The sequence below is a fragment of the Triturus cristatus genome, chromosome 9 (genome assembly GCF_964204655.1).
Source record: "Triturus cristatus chromosome 9, aTriCri1.1, whole genome shotgun sequence".
Taxonomy (NCBI): Eukaryota; Metazoa; Chordata; class Amphibia; order Caudata; family Salamandridae; genus Triturus; species Triturus cristatus.
Window position 1 is genome coordinate 773,654,787 of NC_140592.1, and position 21,490 is coordinate 773,676,276.

Below are 21,490 nucleotides of genomic sequence, written 5' to 3' on the forward strand. Positions count from 1 at the left end.
TGTATGACCGTAAATATTGAAAACAGTTAAGGGAACAGAATTAATTAACAATTTTGCTAAAACCCATCTACCTTCCGTATCAGTTTCTTGTGATAAGATTTTACATTGCAATTTTTTACGACATAGAATGACAACACCATTTTTTTATTAGTAGATGGAGAGAATAAGACAGTACCCACCCAGCTTCTTTTTAACTTAAGTGATTCATTTTCTGTGAGATGAGTCTCTTGCTGGAGAACCAAATCGGGGTTATATGAAGCAGTGTGGGAAAGAATTCTCTGTCTTTTAATAGGATTAATGAAACCTTTTACATTCCAGGAGATAACTCTGAACGTAAAATCATAAAAAATGGAAAAGACTTATGCAAAACCAAATATATGATAATATGTAGATAAAGAGAAAAAACCCGTGCAGGAATAAGAATTAAAAAAGAGAAAAGAAAAGGCTGAAGGGAAAAGAGAAATATACGGAGAGATAGTACACGCCCAAAAGAAAACTGAAGAAGAATATCTAAGGGGCAAACAGACAAGAAGGGTTTAGATGAATACTGACAGAGGAAAAAGGGAGAGAAATGGAAAAGAGAGGAGAAATATAAGAAGAGACAGTACATATCCAAAAAGGACGACTGACGATAACATACCTGAGGGAAATAAAAGAAGGACAACGGGGCAGTGGCGACACACGACAAGACGAACCAACCGAACTGGGAATCCGGACTGCATCAGGACAGGAAGGGAATAAGGAGAAGGGGTACCCTATGGGATGAAGGGATATAAACAGAACTGTATGAAGAAACAAAAGAAAAATTAACATAAGGATAATCCATACAAGAAAGAACGACTAGTTGACATGGAACAAAAACTGTGGTAAGCCTAAGAAACGTACTTTGTGGCTAGATGAGTAATTACCAAAAGAAGTAACCAAGAAAGAGAAGAAGAAAAACGAACAACGCTAACAATGCATAGGGAACATCGAAAATAAATCACTGCATAACAAATAAAGAGAAAAGCTGTAAAATATCAACAAGAACCCTGTAAGGAAAAAAGAAAGGTTAAATGATCAACCATTAGAAGACTTAGCAGTGTCCATGCCGTTGGTAGTATGAATAAGGATAAAGTTCTTAAATTCTGCGGGATCTTGAAAGGACCATGTTTGATTTTGGTATGTCCCTTTGAAAATACAAGGATGGAATAAACCATATCTGGCACCAAGAGATCGTAGGGGAGCACGAAGATTGAGGAACTCCTTTCTTCTGGAAGCAGTAGTGTTGGAGACATCTTGAGAGAGGAATACTTTCTGACCCAACCAGGAAAGTTGATGCTTAGACCTGGCTGCAGAGAGGACTGAGAGAAGATCTGTGAACTTCAAGAAGAGAATGATGGCACCTCGAGGTTTAGCTGGAGCAGTTGAAGCGGAGAGTCGAGGACCCAACCTGTGAGATCTTTGGATGCTGAGAGAGGTAGTCGATGGCATCTCTAGGAGTTTCAGGAGAAAAGTGGAGAAAAATGCTACAGGGTCGTCACCCTCCAAAGATTCTGGCAAACCATAGATACGTAGGTTGTTCCTCCTGTTCCTGTTTTCTAAATCCTCAGTGTGTTGTTGGAGACTGAGAACTGTTTTCTCTAAAGAGGAAATCTGTTGGTAATTAACATGTATTTCTGAGGCTTGTTGTTCCAATGAAGACATTCTGTTATCCATTGTAGACCATTTTACTTCAAGAAACTGCATTTTATTGTTAGTTTCCTCCACAAACGGGCGCAGAGCGTGTATTTCTTCTAGAAGCAATTCCATAGAGATGGGAGAAGGAGTTTTGTCAGGTGAAGGAGGATCATGTTTCAAACGTTTAGTTGAGGAAGTAGACGGAGAGGATTTGTTTGGTGTCGAATGCGCCGGCGAAGTGCGATTAGGGGTTATTCCAGCCATTTGATTTAAGTTGTGAGAAGAGTTCGATGTTGAGGATGATAGAGATGCAGCCAAGGAAGCACTTTTTGATGGTACAAAAACAAATTTCGGTTTACGCAGTTTTCCCATAAGCGACCAAAAATCTGAGCTCAAAATTAATGGTGCGCAGTTGTGCTGTTAGTAGCAGAAAGAGACCTTCAACAGTAGAATTAATGTTCAATATGACCAATAGAACATGACAGGAGTAAATAAGGTAGGTGTCCAGCTGCAAGAAGTAATGAGTGCCCCAGGTAAGAAAAAGTTCTGTGTTCCCTTAGAGAAGCAAAGTTGGATAAGTGAAGAAGTGCACTAGACGTAAACAGCAGACAGGTTCCTCAGCACCATATTGAGCAGCATGTAAAGACAAAGGTTACAATCAAATGACACGCAGCATATGACCACTAATCTCCTTGGCTGATAGAGGAAATGCACATACTGAAATGGTCACGTTACTGTAAATGTGGCAAGTGTATAAAGCGCAAGAATATTAGCGCGTAAGAAGCATTATAATAAAACCTGCATCCAAAATGGTGGGCGCCATGAAAAATAAGGTGATGCTGTCAAGCAAAATGGAACAAAATGAGGCGCGATGCATATAAGTACAAAAGTTGCCTCATTGAAATGCACCATATATTTCTGAAGAAATAACGGAGTCCTTGAAAAAGAAATTATGCCAGGACCAGATAAAGTAAATTATGACATAGGTTACAGAGAGTGAAGTACCTTTCAATCAGTCACAAGCAGGATGTGTGTTTGCCAGAATGAAGGCAGCATTATCCATGTGGAGAAGATAGCTGCGGAAGAGCGCTCGTTTGTCTGAGGCTATAAATCATTTGGAGCAGGGCGCGCGTCTAAAATGGCAGGCGCCCTGAGGAGAAGAGTGCATCAGCTGGAAATGAGTGAAGCGCGTCGCGTTTGAATATAAAAAACACCTCACCAAAGGCACCGCAAATTCCGGAACCAAATGCTAGGAGTTTTGAGCGAGAAATGGAACGGGAAACACATCGGCAGACTCCGAACCAGCCTCGATGCAGCGGAGCGGAATCCCTAGGCGGTCATCTTGTCTGGCGCCGTAACCACGCCCATTTAGCCTCCCCCGCACCCTCCTTTGACCGGGCACTTAGGTTTATCAGCGCCATGATGCTCCCTCCGGAGCGAACGCTGCGCTCTATAAATATCCCTTCAAATATCAAATATCTGGCACCGTAACCACGCCCCCAGAAGCTGAACTTTTAAAGGCAAAGGTTTTGATCCTTCTCAAGCAAGATATAACTCTTTTGTTTAATCAAAAAAAAAACTCTTCTTCGTAAACTAGACATTTCTACGGCAATCAAGGTTTTTTTTATTTGTAGAAACAGTCTTCTCAACATTTGTGGTGGTCTTTAACAAACCAATGTAGCAACACAGTCAGCTGTTTGCACTTGAATACTTTCTTCCATGTTGAAAGGATCTACAGATGTACAACTTCCTCCCAAAATCCACGCTCCTTCATTCAGAGTTAAAGCAGCATTGGTGACTTTTCAGAGGCATGTACCCATTACTAAAATGTATCGGACAACTAATTGGATCACTCTTAACACCTTCTGAATGTACAATTCACGGGCAGCATAGTACCCTAAAAATGCAGCTATTTGGCCTGGACGTTATCCGCAACCTCTTTGTTTGAAGCCTGGTCTGGCACAGGCTATCTCTCTCTCTCTCTCTCTCTCTCTCTCTCTCTCTCTCTCTCTCTCTGTTTTTTGAAACCGTGGAATCTGATTCCCAACCATTTCGGAAGGAGCAAGAGGCAAACAACAGAGTGAGGAAAAATTACCTTCTCTTTTCACTTAAGTGTTCTTTAATTTTTATTTGGTGGGGCTCGCTCTCTGGACCATAATAAATTCACAATGACTAGTATCATTTTGAGAAGTATTTTTCATTCCTGCATTCGTCATGCAGATGCGAAGGAGAGAAGACTCAAAATCACCATGTAGGTTAATATCTCCAATTTTAATTCCACTGTGTTATATCCTGGCTTGTTATGCATGCAATCTCTTGCTCTGCCAGTGGAATGTTCATCCAATAATGTATTACAGAATGTTGGGAGACAGAGAGACAGTTGAGAAGGGCTGAGCACCTTACTGGCTGCGCCTGGTGGGGTCTTTGTATTGGTCTTGTATTGGTTTTAACTGGATGACTTGTAACTATCTACAAATAAACATCTAAAGATCCTCTACACGTCTGGACTAAGTCACTACAATTTTTGGCGACGATCTTCAAAAGAACCTACAACTTTCACCTCTTCAAACTTCAAAAAATTTCAACTACAGACTTAAAAGTAACTGAAGCGGAGTTTCTACTTTCAACTGGCACCCTTGACCCCACCAGTGACCTCCCATCGGTCGCCCTCAACAGAAAGTGCCAGTTTCAGTCTACGCAACACAGTCTGTTCAACTTAAAGAGCTGATCATCTTCTAAAGGTTGTCTACTCTCCTGAGTGCATTGCTAAGTTTCAGACAAAGCCTACTTATAGTGGTGCTGAGCCTTCTGTGAGGGTAAGCCTACGTCTACAAACTGTCTGGTGAAGAAGTGTGTGTGCTCAGGTATGTGCCAGTTCCTACTGCTTCTGCTGTGAGAGTGGAGAAAATGTGTACCATTGTACCTGTGCACCAACCACTGATCTGAATGACTGTTTCGCTGCGCCTTCATTTGGATGCCTGCACACCGTTCTGTACTTCTGCCAAATTTCAGCTGTGAGCTCTGCAACTAAATTTATACTGCCTTACTTACAAGCTCTTCACTCTGAGTTTGTCATCCTTGTGTGAGGCTTTGCTCCAGAGGAGACACAGAGCTGCTGAGGTTTGGACATTGAATTTACTTTCCCAGCTGTTCTGTGCAAGTTTTCTTTAACAGTAGCGTGTGATTTTGGTGAGGCACATTTTATTTAAATCATCTATTTGTCGAGGTACTGCCTGTTTAACCACCATGGGTTGGTAAAAAAAAAAAATCGAGGTGAGCCTCTTTTATGTCTATTATTTTTGAAATATGTTGAGCCAGCGCCAGTTTAAATGCTTCTTCTACCTTTAAAAAATGCAGCGCGTGTCTCACTCAGTGCGCGCACTTCTTACCTGTCTTTGCTGCCTTCCATGGAGCTCCTGTGACGTGCTGTCTTACTCTGGGGATTCTCGGATGCTGTTTGGTGTTGGGGAGCGCCTGCGCACCGGGATCAACGTCCCGCCATCTTGTGGATGGTGATACTTCAGTGCAGTTGCAGGTTCTCTTTCTCCGTTTTGCCAACCACGTCTTCGACAATTATGACGTTTTGAGTAAAGTTGATTGAAGCTCTAGCCTGTCACGAGCCCCGTTGTGAGAGCAACAGTTTCACGCTCTCTTGTTTTATTTGCTGTTCGTGGATGTTCACAGGTTTGTCTGGTGAGAGGAACTGTTTGCCTTTTTCTTTTCTTTCTGTTTTCATTCTTTGTTTTTATAAGAAATACAAAAGGAGAGAATGCCATCCTCCCTTCTACCATAACAACAGAAACAAAAAGAGAAAACACCAACGACTACCCCAAGATAGACTTGCTGGCCAGGCACGTATAAAAAGAGACCAGTCATACAAGACACTGACAAAGTGTGGGAGAAGAAAACCTCCAACAAACATTTGCTTGGACATATTCTGTACTTGTTTTTATAGTCAGTTTTAATGTATATCTTTATTATTAGCTGCTTCTGCCTTCCTAAAATACAAATGTCTTGTGAAGCATGGGATCACATTAGTTAATCTACTGTGCAGTCAGTATTTATTTATATGCAAGATGATAAGGTTATATCTATCGATGCTCTAATTAAAACAAGAGGGTCGATGTGTAGGATCGCGACTGGGGCTTCATATGTCTGAGCTCAATGCCATTAAAAGAAACTACCACAAGATCAGAAATGTGGTGAAAACCATAAGGGTTCATTAAAAAATTAGGATCATTACAGAGCGCAAAAAAGATAATTGGTTAAATCATGGGGAATCAGTGATTAAAAAGTCAATTAATTGAATCAAAGTTAAAATATGGAGGAAGATTAGCATAAGTTGATTTCTCAAGCAAGTAGCAACCAGAACCAAAGTAGAGCTAAGCAAGAGTACCGACATAAAGTCTGCCTCAATAGAAAGCCCAAGAGAGTCTAAGTATAAATCAATAGACTGACATAGAGTCTGCTCTTTAAGCAGTTTCAAAAATCTTTGGCACATCTCCCAAAAACACCATCTTTTATAGGGTTTTTAGTAAAAGAAAGCAGCACATATTTACTCACTTATTAAGGTATGACCGGATTGAAATAACAGTGTTGCAAGACGCAGACCAATGAATATTCTAGCACATAAGATACACTAACATAGATTGATTTAGACACACCTACTTTACTGCATATTAGTGACTGAGATGTGCATAAGAAATCTGAAAGAAACACGTTAGTTAGATTCCTCACCTTAGAATATCCCCAGGCGTCAGACTGGATCCGGAAGATTTTTGTAGCAATACCCCTTGCGCGTCGCTAGGCGTCGTCTGCGGCTCCGCGTCCGTCGTTGGCGTCGTGCGCCGGAATGACGTCGTCGGAGTACTTAGACGCCGCCCTCGCGCGCTGACGTCAGTTCTTCTTTTTTCTGCGCCAGTAAGCGCCGATCCGGGAGAGTTACCCCTTTAGTCATTTTTTGACTAACTTTTTTGACTCTTTTTGGTCACTTTCTCGACTCTGGTGCCGGTAGGATGCCTGGTTTCAAGGCCTGCGACGACTGTCACCGATGTCGGTGACCGATCATCACCGCCGGTGCCTGTACTGTTTGGGCCTCGACCACGACGCGGAGTCGTGCTCCGATTGTATGGCCCTGACCTCGAAAGCTCGGCGGGAGCGGTCCCGTAAGCTTCTCGAGCTTCGCCACTCGGCTCCGCGCCACTCTCGATCCCGGTCTAGGAGGAGGTCCAAGGATCGGTCGCGGAGCCGCACTCGACATTGTCGCTCGTCTGGCTCGAAGTCTTCGGGTAAGTCGAAGCACTCCAAGAAGTCCAAGAGGCGACACCGCTCTTCGGACTCCCCTCGCCGGTCGCGCGACTCGGCCGAGGGTCAGGGTGGTTCCACCCCCGTGGCTCCGCCGGAGCTGCAGGCGCCGCACATGTCCCCATACCCGCCGGTCCCTGGGACTGACGCGACGCCGGCGGAAGTCAGTGCCTTCCTCTCGGCCATGAGGAGCCTGGCCCCGCCGTCGACGCCCGTCGGCGCGCCTTCGGGCCCTGCGGACTCGACTGGGTGACCTTGCGCGCCGGCGGCTCCGGCCCCGGCGCCGTTGGAGGCTCCGGCCCCGACACCGACGCCGCAGGTCCCCGAGGGGCCCAGGCCTGGGCCCCCGTCGACGCCGGTCGACCAGCATCACGGCAACCTGTCCGACCATGTCTTGATCTCGGAGGGCACTGCACAGCAGTTGCAGTGGTGGCTCACGGACCGCGATTGGGTCACGGGCAAGAGCCTCTCCCTACCCGTACCGGAGCATGTCGTAGTGACGGATGCGTCCCTCCTGGGATGGGGTGGCCATATGGGAGAGGCGGAGATCAGAGGCCTCTGGTCTCCGGCGGAGTCTCGCCTCCACATCAACTTGTTGGAGCTGAGAGCGATCCGACTTGCACTGAAAGCCTTCCTTCCCTCTGTCCGGGGAAGTGTCGTGCAGGTGTTCACGGACAACACCACCGCCATGTGGTATTGCAACAAACAGGGCAGGGTGGGGTTGTGGACCCTTTGTCAGGAGGCTCTGCGCCTCTGGACATGGCTGGAACACCAGGGCATCACCCTGGTGGTTCAACATCTGGCGGGCTCTCTGAACGCCAGAGCAGACTAACTCAGCCGCCGGTGCATGATGGATCACGAATGGCGTCTGAACTCCGAGGTGGCGCAAGGTCTCTTTCAGCAGTGGGGAGAGCCTTGGTTAGATCTATTCGCCACCGACGAGAACGCGCAATGTCAGCAGTTCTGCGCGTTGGAATTTCCAAGGCGGCACTCGCTCGGCGACGCTTTTCGTCGCGAGTGGAGTTGCGGTCTGTTGTACGCCTTTCCGCCTATACCACTTCTGCCCAGAGTGCTGAAGAAGATCAGGCGCGACCGGGCCCAAGTCATCTTGGTGGCTCCGGATTGGGCACGAAGGTACTGGTATCCCGAGCTACTCAGTATGTTGACCGATCCTCCGATACGTCTGCCCCTTCGGGAGGATCTTCTGTCGCAGCAGCAGGGGACGGTCCTCCACCCGAACCTGTCCAGCCTCCACCTCCATGCGTGGAGATTGAGCGGCGGCAGTTGATGCCATTTGACTTGCCTCCTGAAGTCTGTGATATCATTCTGGCAGCCAGGCGTCCCTCCACAAAGACGGTATACGCCTGCCGGTGGCACAAATTTGTGGCATGGTGCACAGCAAGGGCTGTGGATCCCCTTTCCGCCCCTCTTTCTGAGGTTCTCCTCTTTCTTCTTTCTTTGGCCCGGCAGGGCTCTGCCCTGGGCACCTTGAAAGGTTATCTTGCTGCCATCTCTGCCTTCTTACGGCTCCCTGATCAGCCCTCTCTTTTCAAGTCACCTGTAGTGTCACGCTTTCTTAAAGGCATTACTCACACGTTCCCTCCTGTCCCTTTCGTAATGCCTCAGTGGGACTTGAATCTTGTCCTGACATTTCTGATGTGCGCTCCCTTTGAGCCTCTTCACAATTGTCTTCTTCGTCTTCTGACTCTTAAGACTGCTTTCCTGGTAGCCATCACCTCGGCTAGACGGGTGAGTGAGCTCCAGGCTCTATCGTCCAAGCCTCCTTTTCTATCTATTCATCCGGACAAGGTTGTCCTTCGGCCTCGTCCTTCCTTTCTACCAAAAGTGGTGACCCCCTTTCATCTTGGGCAATCTGTCACCTTGCCCACCTTCTTTCCACCTCCGCATCCTTCCAAAGAGGAAGAGCGGCTCCACCGTCTGGACCCAAAACGTGCGCTCTCCTTTTATTTGGACCGCACGAAACAGTTCCGGGTGGACGACCAGCTTTTCGTTGGCTACGTGGGTGCTAAGAAGGGAAAAGCTGTGCACAAACGGACCATCTCCAGGTGGGTCGTTTTGTGTATAAAAACCTGTTATTCCTTGGCAAAAAAGGACCCTCCTGTTGGGCTGCGAGCCCATTCTACTCTGGCCACAGCGGCTACTACTGCTTTGGGACGGGGAGTCCCTTTGCAGGACATCTGTCAGGCGGCGACGTGGGCTTCGCTGCACACGTTTGCCAGGCATTATTGCCTAGACAGCTAAGTCCGGAGGGATAGCTTCTTTGGCCGTTCTGTCCTCCAGGACTTTCTGGTGTGATCTTGGTTCGCAGACCCACCACCGGGGTTGGTATTGCTTGGGTATCTATTCTAAGGTGAGGAATCTAACTAATGTGTTTCTTTCAGATGAACAAGTTACTTACCTTCGGTAACGATGTATCTGTAAGAAACATTAGTTAGTTAGATTCCTCACCGACCCACCCATCCTCCCCATTCTGCGAACTGACATCTAGGGTTAAGGCTATCCCTTTCAGGGCCCTAGATTTTTTGGCACCAGTGTCGGTCTCTTGCATGGCTCTGCGTTCCTGGCGCGGAAAGCTATGTACAAGAATTGACGTCAGCGCGCGAGGGCGGCGTCTCAGTACTCCGACGTCATTCCGGCGCACGACGCCAACGATGGACGCGGAGCTGCAGACGACGCCTAGCGACGCGCAAGGGGTATTGCTACAAAAATCTTCCGGATCCAGTCGGACGCCTGGGGATATTCTAAGGTGAGGAATCTAACTAACTAATGTTTCTTACAGTTACCGAAGGTAAGTAACTTGTTCATTAAGAAGATAACGGTCCATTTATGTAATTTAACAAGCCAGAACACGCTCAGTGAATGAAATACTCTTGAGTTCAATCCTAGAAAAATGGCTTTGAAAATCACATATACAGGAACATCCTGTACATGGCTTCCTCGAAGGAACTCACTTTGGTACATTTACTTTTTTTTATAAAATAAGCATTGCCACTAATGAGTTGTCTATTTTGCTAATTTTATGAAATGGAAAAGCACACAAACACCTGCATGTGGAGAATGCTTGTTCATATAAAATAAAAGTGCATTTTCTTTCTGCAAATGTAAAAGGATGTCAATGCAAGCTTATTGACGCCTAGTCAGGCTAACGTAGACGCATCTAAATTAAGTGTTATTTTCTAGTTATTGAAAACGCTCTCACATGTATGATACAAATACTTGTTCTTTATTTGATTTAATTTTTATAGCTCCTCTCCAAAACTGACTGAATGTCTTCAGAAGAAAAAAGATATAATTGAACAAATGGAGGTGAAGCTTGATACTGGGATTGACAGGCAAGTATACATTTATTGCATCTGATTTTTCAGAACAGAACTGTTTTTACCACATCATTGTATTTTATGTTTGTGTATGATTATTGTACCTACTATCATGTGTTTGATGCTTACTTACAATAAATTACATAATACAAATCAAAGCGTATTCTAGTTACGGAAAATTCACTCCCCCATTATATTTTGCATCACCTCAGAGTTGACGTAAATTATGACATCATAAATCTCATCAGAGTGCTTGCTCATGGCATTACATATGACATAATGACCTAACTTCAGAATGATATCATTTAATTTGTAGCATGTGACACCTCTACAAACATCACCAATAGCTGATTTGATATCACTCCATTGTCTGATGGCACATTCTTGTTTCCATATTATGATATTGTTAAGCTGCACAGAATTCTCAACTTGAGTTGAAGGTGTTTCACAATACTCACACCACCATTACTTGAGGGAGTAGACTCCTACATAGCAGTAATAAAATTGTCATAATGTGAATAACATGCTGAAGAAACAAAAGTAATATAGACATACATTATTGTGTCTGGCAGGATGTGTAGAGGTGAAATTTGATGGGAGAAATGTATGTAGGGTCCACAAGTGTAGTATGATATGTTGACGAGACAAAAACATCAGTGATATCTGATAAAAGCATGTTGTTACACTAGTGAGTGCACACATCTCATGACTGGTATGACTGGTGTTGTCTTCACACGAGTGAGAAGGGTGACGTTTAAAAACTTGTCAGTTTAAAATATAGAAACTATGCAAAAATTGCCTTGAAATGAAGATTCATTTTCACTGGATTATGTTTCCAATACAACATTGAAACTAAAAAATGTAGTAGCTAACAATGTTCAGAATGATAAAATGTGTGAATAGCTAGTATTTGCAGTGGTACAGGACACAACACATTCAAGGATTGTGTCCTGTTCCACTGATCATGAAATTGCAAGCAAATGTAGAAAAGATCCACCTTTTTGAAGGATAAAATCCACATTTAATATTTTTTCTGTTGTTGACTTTACATTCAGAACTATTTTCATACATCATTTTTCCTAAACATTTTTTTTTTTACTTAATGCCTCCATTTTGGTAACTTCATTCACGTACCACAATCGAAGGGGAAGAAGTCGATTTATAACCAAACCAATCTAAGTGAAAATAGCGTGCTGACCAGCAATTTGTCTTCAAGATAGTTCAGCGAGTAGCTCTAGCTGCTTTCATTAGACGTAACCTTCAAGTCACAAGTCCGATTCCATGAAAAACCAATTCAGCTTTTGTTCCTTCTAAAGTTGACAAATTGAGTAACATTTAATTGGGTAATACGGTGCCTTTCTCATTGCTAGAAACAGCAAAAACTGTGATAGCAAGATCTAAAATAACGTAAATAAAAATGTTATATTTGCAAGTGTGTTTATCAGGTAATCATGCCACCATTCCATAGACTTAGAAAACCTAGCAATCCTGCTCCTACCTTGCCTCTCAGACCTGGTCATTCTCATGTCATGATGGGGGTAAGACGAAAGGATTCTTCTCCGTGAGGATCTCCTACTGGCTGTTTTGCGTCAGATAAACATTCCACCTTTTTGCAGAGATTGAAAAAAACCTCTGTAAACCACTGTGAATAACCTGCCACATCCTGCACTTGGATTCCTCTTACGTCCTCTGCATCCAAAGTTCTCATTTTGTTAACTTAAGGTAAATACAAACTGATGACGAGATAGATGTATGGTAAAGTTATGGTCTGTATTGCTTCAGTGGGGTTTGATTGATGCTGGTAGTTGATTCAGTGAGCATGGCGTAATATTTTCCCATACTCTACCAAGAGATGATCAGATCAAGAAAACTACGACATCTCTTGTTCATTTCATTAAGACTATACTGTCGGTCTGCCAAGAACTGGGTACAGTCTCTTGTCCAGCTGCATACAGAGTGTACAGCACTGAAACTGGTGCCAAGACAGTATATGGAGTTCAAATCGGGGCACATCATTCAAACTACATCTCAATGGCCACACACAATAAATACCTGAAATGTATTTTGCAGATGCCAGTTAGCAGGAACAGAGAAACTGTACAACTGGAGGGGGAAGTTCTGTCCCTTACACAATATGCCCAGACTGTGGGGGTTGGTTGAGAGTAATATTATCGTAAGGTTGATTAAAGACAGACTTGTCACTTTTCAAACAGTCCTGGTAATTCCACAGTTTAGAGCGTTAAGCAACATCCCATCCAAAATCCCATGAGGCCATTTTATTGATTCTCCCAATAGTATTAGGAGGTACACACTGTTAACTGTTAGTGAAGGGTATTCTGAACATAGGCATTATGTAGATCTGGCCCATGTTCAGCTATGCTGTTTTCATCGCATTATTGAGAACTAAATGAGACTTGGGAGGTTGAATCCTGTGTGAATATAATCTCTTTAGAAATACTTATAGTGATGCTAATCAAGGCAGACTTTAATGAACTTTTTGTTTTCAGAGATGCAGTGGTAATTGGGAAACCCACCCTTTTGTGCTTAGAATGTCACACTCAAGCATCTGTACTATAAATGGCACAGTGTATGTTGAAAAACATGCATTGCCACAACCTGCTACTGAGTACGTGCATTGCGACCACAAGACATATAAAATATATTGCTGTTATCAGGTTTACTAGAAATGTGAAAAAAGGACAAACATTTCTACCATGTTTCCTAAATCCTACACCCTACTCATCACTACGCTGAGAGCATGAAGTAAACTATATGTGCTAATGAGTGAATATTTAGATTGTCGTCCTGCATACCTGAAGACCGCATGCTTCTGTGTTTATCAGACTCTCAGCTGGAGCAGCAGGAGGAGGGGTTCACTATGAAAACAAGCATTTTATTTTGGCAGCAGAGCTTGGCTGAAGTCTGCTTGTGTTCCATGTTTCTGACCTCGTTCTAGATGCTTCTGGAGCCAAGGCCTCTAACTCAAATGATCAAGTCTCTGTGTTTATATAACAAAATGACCACTGATTAATCTAGCTGAATATGAGTGAACAACAAGGCAGGTGCGTTGTTGAAAGATCCATCCGGGATCCTTGTTTATAATATGCTTCACATCTCTGTACATATAATCTCTATGTCTTGGTATCTGTACCAGGAAAATTCTGAGAAGAAGATACTGAAGCATCTTCTCCAGACTAATTTCTCCTAATCTGGTGATAAACGAGAAGGTGTTGTTGTGCAAACTGAATGTGCATGAGTGTCATGAAATGTGCTGACAGCTTGTGTGACGCTGACAATGGAGAATAATAACTCTCATGTTAACGCTAAGTGGATTTGACAGCTACTACTACTTCTGGCAGCAGGGCTGAGGAACTCCGATTCCAGGCAGGCTGTCCTCTGCAGGACTTCTCGTCGGGCTCAGTGGCAGCATATAAGAACATGATTATATAAACAGGGGAAACTCAGACAGTGGTGGGCGGGTAGCGGTAGGGGAAGGTTGCACTCTCAAGAGCTATGTAGAGGACCCTCTGTATTTACCGGCATTGTTACCTAATCCCTGATACCTTTCATTAGCTGGAAAATTGAAGGTTTACATGGTGCAAAACTTAGTGACACCCATGCCTTTAGTGAGATGATTCTAATATTTGAAGTTATCTTTGATGACATCAAAGCCAGATTTACTCTATTGTTCCTTTCAGAAATCATATTTTAGATGGGTGAAGGACACACATGATTACATTCCTGTGTTCATTGTTGCATCCATTGTTTTGCCTTTGTCTTAGTTATAAAACCATTATTGAGAGGACTTGTACTGTTGAGAACATGAAAGATGGCCATTTCTTTATTAAACAATATATTTCGGGTTGTAGAAAAAAAGGTCCACTCATTTACGTATAATACAGTACCAGATTAGACCATTTGTAGAGAGAGACTCCCAGCTTTGGCACAAAGAGCAGCAGAGGTATGTTTTATTTTCCCAACATCTCGCAACTGTGTTGAATGAAGACAAAAAGATCCTCGGAAGACAACTAACCTTCTAGATAATGTTATCAGCTTTGTGACTGCAATGGTTGCTGAAAAAATAACCTAGAAAACACTATTTCATTAAACTTTCATTTGGTTTTCTCCTAAACCGATATTTAAAAGGAGTTGAGAAATAGCCAAATGACAAATATAAGTGATGAAACTCTCTTGCTATGTTAGCAGCTCTACCAAGTTCTTGGGTCCATGCGTGACTACCGGCTCCTGTCCAGATTGTTTTCCTTTCATTCTGGGACTTACAGTACTTGTTTTTCTCGTTCTAAAACCAGAATGACAAGTCCCAGAATGCAAAGAAAATTCCTAGACTGCAGCAGCTAGTCACGCATGGATTTGGAAAACTTGGCAGCTGTGTTAAATGCAAACGACCCCGAGGACCCAAGCTGCCTTTTAAGTATCCCGCAGCCGAATGCATGAATGTCACCTTAATCATTTCTTAGAAATATATTTTGTATTATTTTAACCAGAAAATATTGTTAAAATTGTTTTCTGAAGGACGCTGAATTGTATGATTGGGCAGATGAAACACATCCTTTCAACAGAACAGAAGAAAACTGATTTCAAGCCTGAAGATGAAAATAATGTTTTGATCCAGTATACCACTGTGAGTCTACTTATCCTTTTTCAGTATCACACAAATTATAATGTTAATAGGTGCATATGTAAGAGACATAACATTGGAAGTGAGTTAATTACATTTACCTAAGTGGCTTTTCCCCCACAAGTAGAAATAATAAAAATGTATTTTTTTTTTCTTTAGGCATGTGTCAAAGTGTGTATATATGTTAGAAAACAAGTGGAAAAAATACGGAATTCCATGGATGGCAAAAATGTGGACACAGTTCTGATGGAATTTGGGGTTCGTTTTCATCGCCTGATATATGAACATTTGCAGCAGTATTCCTACAGCTCAATGGGTGGCATGTTAGCAATTTGTGACGTGGCTGAATACAGGAGGTGTGCCAAAGACTTCAAGGTCAGTATGTTTCAAGATCTTGTGGAATATTTTAGGAAAGCTATCTACGGTGTCCTAATGATAGAATCTATGGGGCTATCAATATTATCTGCATATTGTTCTGTCATCCTTGCTATGCCCTCAAATGCTGTCTAATGCCAACTGTTTGCTTTTGAATATTTTTGTAGAATAAGGAAGCGCTGTGTAAACAGGCAAAATTTAAAACCATTTTTTTGGGAGGGGGTAAAAAACAGATGTGGTAAAACGGTACTTTGTGACAGCCCCATAGAGCATATCTGATATATATGGCTTTCTAGGTTTGGGATTTTTTCCCTCCCTGATTTGTTGCAAGCGTATTAGGAAATTGCACACTCACAGTGCAAACGGAGACATTTTTTCGTTCTGTAGATACATGGGAGGTTGTTAGCTACTTCAGCAATATCTAGCGTTCTATTTCATGAGACCTTCACCAACAAAGCCAAAGTTCCCAGACTTCTCATTGAAAGATGTCTTTTAGAGATTGGAATTGAGTGAGTTGTGTAACAACCGAAAGAAAAAGCATAAAAAATCTGGAAAAGCAGTGGCTAGCTTTGCCGCCAAGTTAGTTTGCTAGAGAGACAGTTAGCCAATATGGTCAAACATGTCTTTTTGATCACTTGTGGTTGGGTCACACCACCTCCATAGAATTGTATTTAGTTTATACATACTCTCAGACGTAGTGAATCACGTGACCCAGGCTGAAAAAAATTACCATTTTCTACTCTGACATCTACGTGGGAGAAGAATTCAAGTAAAATGTTGGGCTTATTTTATTTGTTTATTGAATGTATAAAAGATTATTAGAACATTGGAACGTTGGAGCTCCTTGACAACAATGGAGTAGCTTCGGGCTTATAATGGCTGGTATAAGTCCGGAGCTCCAACATTCCAATGCTTCTTTGTGGCTGTGAACAAAGGCTTCAGTGAGCCTGAGGGGATTTCAAACCTCTCGCGCTCCCTGAAACCTTTGTTTAATTTGTTAGAACATTCTGCCCTCCAGTGGCAGAATGTTCTAATAGCCTTGTAGCCCTTCGTAGCAGGGCTATACAGCTATTAAAGTCCCGCTGCCTCGTTAAAGTCCCTCGCCTTCGGCTCGGGCCTTTAATAGCCGGTATAGCCCGCTACGGTGGGTATATAAGGCTATAATATGGCCCTCTTTTTAGGTCTCTGCCCCAGGAGCATGTAAATCAAAAGACAATTACTTATACCTTTTGGAAAATGTAAAATGGAGCTGCATGTAAGAATACCATTATATTCCTCTTGTGCTCTCAAGGTGTGAGAATACTATGCAGACCAACCTATTATATAAGTGCTAGTGTGGTTTTAGTTTTATGATAAAAAAAATGTGATCCTTACTTCAAAAATCAGTATGATGTATTAATAACTAATTAATTGTAGCACAACATTGAGTTTATCTCTGCATCTCTTATATTATCCTACAGGACACTTAAACTTCAGTCTGATTCTGAATAGGGTTGTGCGGAGCTCGTGGAATTTGACTCTACGGAATTCCACAAGTTACATAAAAAATCCGCAAGATTCTCCAAGTCCCACCAACGAGCAGATCTAGGCATCCCTCGCTGTGATATAACGGCAGGAGTTCGTTCAATGCTGAAAAATCTGCGGTAACTGCACCACACAGTGTGCCAGAGCTGATTTTTCTGCTGCTTGAGTAGATTTTCTACTCGAGTAGCAGCTTTCTGATCGTGAGCAGTCGCAACCGCCCGCGATAGAAAAATGTTGCCGGATGTCCTAGCGACTGGAAATCGCGCAAGGGAATGTCAAATCTCTGTCGCGCTTGCCAACTTACCATTCTGGACTGTGAGCGAGAAAAAATCTGCCACGTGGCGATTCATGGAATTTGGCTTGAACTCCGAGTTACAAGTGTAACTTGGAGTCTCCAAAGTTCCACTTATTCTGCGGGCAGAACAAAATATTCATCTCACCCCGAATTCTGAACTCAGTTCTGGTATTGCCTGTTTTTTAAAAATGGGTATTGTTTTATTTATATGAGTTGTTTTATTGCAGCTTTATGTATTTTATTAATGTCCATCAATTGTATGTCTGATTTTATGTTTTTTACAAAACAAATCATTTTGAATTCTTGTTTTATTTTAAAGTACATTTCAATTAAACTCCCAGAAATCTTGGCCATAAGTTAAACACACAAATTATGAGGATGTTGGAAGTTATTGCAAGTTCCTTGACTAGGTAGAGAAACAAAACAAAAGGTGGAGCTTCTTTATAAATTCATGGCACTTCGAGATCAAGACAGATGGGAAACACCTAATAGTTATTCTCCCAGATACACTCAGCAGACCTTATGAAAGAATAGCAGGAACGTATCTGTGTATGACACACAAGCCTCACAACTCACTGTCTCATAATGATGATAATGTGTTTAACACAGACACAAGAAAGGACAAAGGAATGGCCCAGGGGACTAGAATACAGTAAGACATCTTGGGCAACAGCGGGACTGGACTCTTAAGAAACTGAGAACAGATTAGGAATACAAGACTACAGAAAGAAGAGATCGACCAAGACTTACTGAAGTAAGAAAGTAGAACACACTGACATAAAAGTAGACCATGCAAGCAAGCAATTGGAGCAGCTTTGCAGTGAGAGCGTGGAACTCTAGACTAACGCATAATTAATATAAATAAGAACAAAGACCCATGAAGTAGAGCTAGGGTTCCAAAATCTGCAGAGATCACAAAAGCACAGAATTGGAGGAACATCAAGGAGGTTAGGTTTGAGCAAAAGTCTCAGTAGGTAAGATGGATGCTAGAATGAGGAATAGTAACTTCATGTGATTTGTGTAGCAGACAGCTCAAAGGAGGAGCACAGTTAAAAGCAGTCCGCTTTATTGATTTTTTTTCCCCACAAACTTTGATTTTGTAATATTTTCATTGCATGTAGCATCAGTAGCTTCATATAACATTTTTGATAATCATGTAAACATTGGCAACATATATTACATTTCAGGTGAGTAAAGGTACGTCCATTACAATTTGTCAGTTTTAAATGCATTAGTTATACCAAACGACATTCCAGAGCAATATCTTATGTAGTCGTTTCATATGAGCTTGTGAACATTTCCCCTCTTCCCCCTTACTTAATGGTCTGTTATTAATTGTACACAAGATGTAGGCAGGTTTAATTACAAGCTCAATCGTTTTCTGATGGGCCCGCTAAAATCTGTTTCTCCAGTTTAAGTGATTATGAGGAACAGTCCAGGTACCATTACTTGGAGAAAATATCTATAATGCTATTGCAGTGCTTCTTTGGCATCGTCCAATTACAGTGTTAACTGAAATTGTCAACCAGGTGTTCGCAGTCTAAGTTATTGGGTTAAGGGCAGGGTGAATACCGTTTAGGTTATCAGTGCTTCTAGAGCTTTAAGGGATTCCAGTAGCATATCTCATTCCATTTATATTGGCATCTTCCGCAGTCCTCTGTATTCCTCTCTGCGGAGTGCATTACTTTCTGCTCTTCCGCACTGGACCACCTCTTCCCGTCAACTCGGCACACTTGGTGGAGAAACTCATTTCCATCTCTTAGTTGTCAAGCGCTTTGCAGTAAATAATGCTAAATCTGCAAATTTCATTTGCACTTTGTGAGTCTTTGGTTTGTGGTGTAAGCCTTCGGCTGTATCCCAGTGTGTCCTTCCTGCTACCTCATTGTGTCTGTTAGTTGTGTCCAAAAGTATGAGAGAGCCGGGCATATGCATAACCTATGCATCAGGTTTGCATCTGGAGCCACACACCTTGGGCATTTGGCAGACACTTCTGGGAATGTTTTATTTTCTTCCAAATGTGTTCTTTATTAGCATTTAGTCTCAGTTATAACACACAGTATTATACCACAAAGTAATGTACAGTAATCTTCAAAATTCCAAACACAATTCAGTCAATTAAAGCGGACTATAACCATGTAAGGACACCCTCGTACATTGCGGAAACAACGGAAAAAGCTTTTCAAATATTTGTGGTGTATATCCACTTCAATGCCACAAAGACAAAAAACTTCTTTAATCTTGAACAGCAAACCCCCCCCCCCCCCCCCCCCTTCATATGTGTTAGACCTGTCAGCCCTTTGGGTGGTCCCTCCTCATCATTATTTATTTTGTCCCACTTTTGCCTCAAACCCTGTTAGTATTTTTCCTTTTTGGGAACCACCAGACTTTTTCGTATTGATGCAGATTCAGGGAGCCATTTTATCTACCCCTGGAACTTCTGTCTGAGGGCCTGGAGCACAAAATGGTGGCCACCTGTGACATCAGCAGAACCCACTGGAACCTACCAGCACCTTCCAGAACATTCCAGAACCCTGTGACAGTTGGAGGCGGTTTGGAATGTTGAGAAGCTAAAGCCAGAGTTGACAGTTGGAGCTGGCAGTTGGCACCTGACTGGTGAAGAGAGAGGAGCAGAAACCTGAAGGAGGAAGGAGTGAGGCAGCAGGGGTGGAAACTTGTGCCTGGAGTGGGGTCCATAAACCCACCCTTGATACTAGTCCCTACTGACTGAGCCCAGCCTGGAGCCCTGTGTGGGAGAAAGCAAGAAAAACCATCTTAAGGACCTGGACAGCAGGAACAGGCCTTAGAAGTAAAGAAAAGCAAGAATCTGACCTGTTTATTGGTTTCCCTGGAGTCCGACGTCGAGAAGCCTGAGACCTGGAGCCCGAGGTGGAGAAGCGGCGCTGACTGGAAAGCAGACGTCGTACCCGGAGCCGCCAGAGGTCGAGAGAGGGCGCCGACGGAGGTCGTGAGGAGTACCAGAGGTCGAGGAGGAAGTCACCCGAGGTCGAGTGAGCGGCGTCGACGGGGGAGTGAAGTCCGCCCTCCGGAGTCGCCGGAGACCGAGGTGAAGCGTGCCGGAGGTCGGGAGTGGAGATCGCACTCCGGAGTCGCCGTAACCTGAAGAGAATCGTGCCGGAGGTCGGGAGTGGAGGTCGCACTCCGGAGCCGGCGGAAGTCGACATCGAGCCAAGACAGCCCGACGTCATCGAATCGGAGGTCGACATCGAGCCGAGGCCGCCGACATCGAACCGGAGCTGCCCAAAGTCGACATCGAGCCAAGACAGCCCGACGTCATCGAATCGGAGGTCGACATCGAGCCGAGGCCGCCGACATCGAACCGGAGCTGCCCGAAGTCGACATCGAGCCAAGACAGCCCGACGTCATCGAATCGGAGATCGACATCGAGCCGAGGCCGCCGACATCGAACCGGAACCGCCTACCGGCGTCGTCAAGAACTGACATTGTGCCGAGGCCGCCGACATCGAACCGGAACCGCCTCACGGCGTCGACACGACTCCAGCGGCGTCGGAGCTTCATAGAAAGGGCAGTAAGTGGAATAGAGGGCGCCTAAGGCCCTGTGGAGCTCTAAAAGACCATCCTAAGGGATAAAGAGGTGTTAGAACCAGCCTGGAAGTGCCAGGGGTGGACTGAGACTGATACAGTGACCTGTGTGAGGGGTGGTGTAGTTTGGGAGAGCCAGATTCCTAGATTACCCTTGATCTACCTCAGTTTTAGCCTCAGCCTTACCCAAGCTAGGTGAGACACCCACAGGCCATCCACCTAACCACAAGCTGTGCCTGGGCCAAATCAGCCCATAGTATTTTAAATGTGATCTGATTTTACAAATGTCATTGTTGGCTGGTATTATTTATTGAGGGTACTGTATTTATTGTATTTATCTAAGTTATTCCTGTAATGTATTTATTGTCCTGAGCTAACTTATTTCTGTACAGTATTTATTCCCTCATAGTATTTATTTTACCTGATCCTATTTATTGCACCTGTAAAGTATTACTATTTATTTGACCTGCACTTTTTGAGGAGAAGCTTGTGTACTGTGATTGTATTATTATTTATTCAATCAGCAACTAAGAGAAAAGAAGATAAACACAGAGATATTTTCATAATTTTTAAGGTGTAGTGTCGTTTTTGGAACGGATGCACGCATGGTTATTGTATGGGTATTGCGTATGCTTAACACAGTGCCTGACCCCTGACCACTCGAGCCAAGCTACCACTGTGTATGTCTGGAGAGACCCCGTTACCACCACCCTTTCCGGTGTGGGAGTGGGGTTTTTCCAACAATATGTCTGTCCAGTCGCTTGGAGAAACATGATTCATTACGGCAGGTAGACC

At 43.6% G+C, this 21,490-nt stretch overlaps 1 protein-coding gene across 1 annotated transcript in view; it reads left to right on the top strand.

Annotated features, from left to right (window-relative positions):
• The window catches only part of EXOC5 (exocyst complex component 5), a 200,142-nt gene that overhangs the window by 168,046 nt on the left and 10,606 nt on the right, over positions 1-21,490 (top strand). Inside the window, exons 15-17 of the mRNA XM_085626144.1 lie at positions 10,230-10,316; positions 14,835-14,943; positions 15,100-15,315. Of these exons, the coding sequence (XP_085482270.1) occupies positions 10,230-10,316; positions 14,835-14,943; positions 15,100-15,315 (412 nt within the window). The remainder of the gene's footprint in view (positions 1-10,229; positions 10,317-14,834; positions 14,944-15,099; positions 15,316-21,490) is intronic.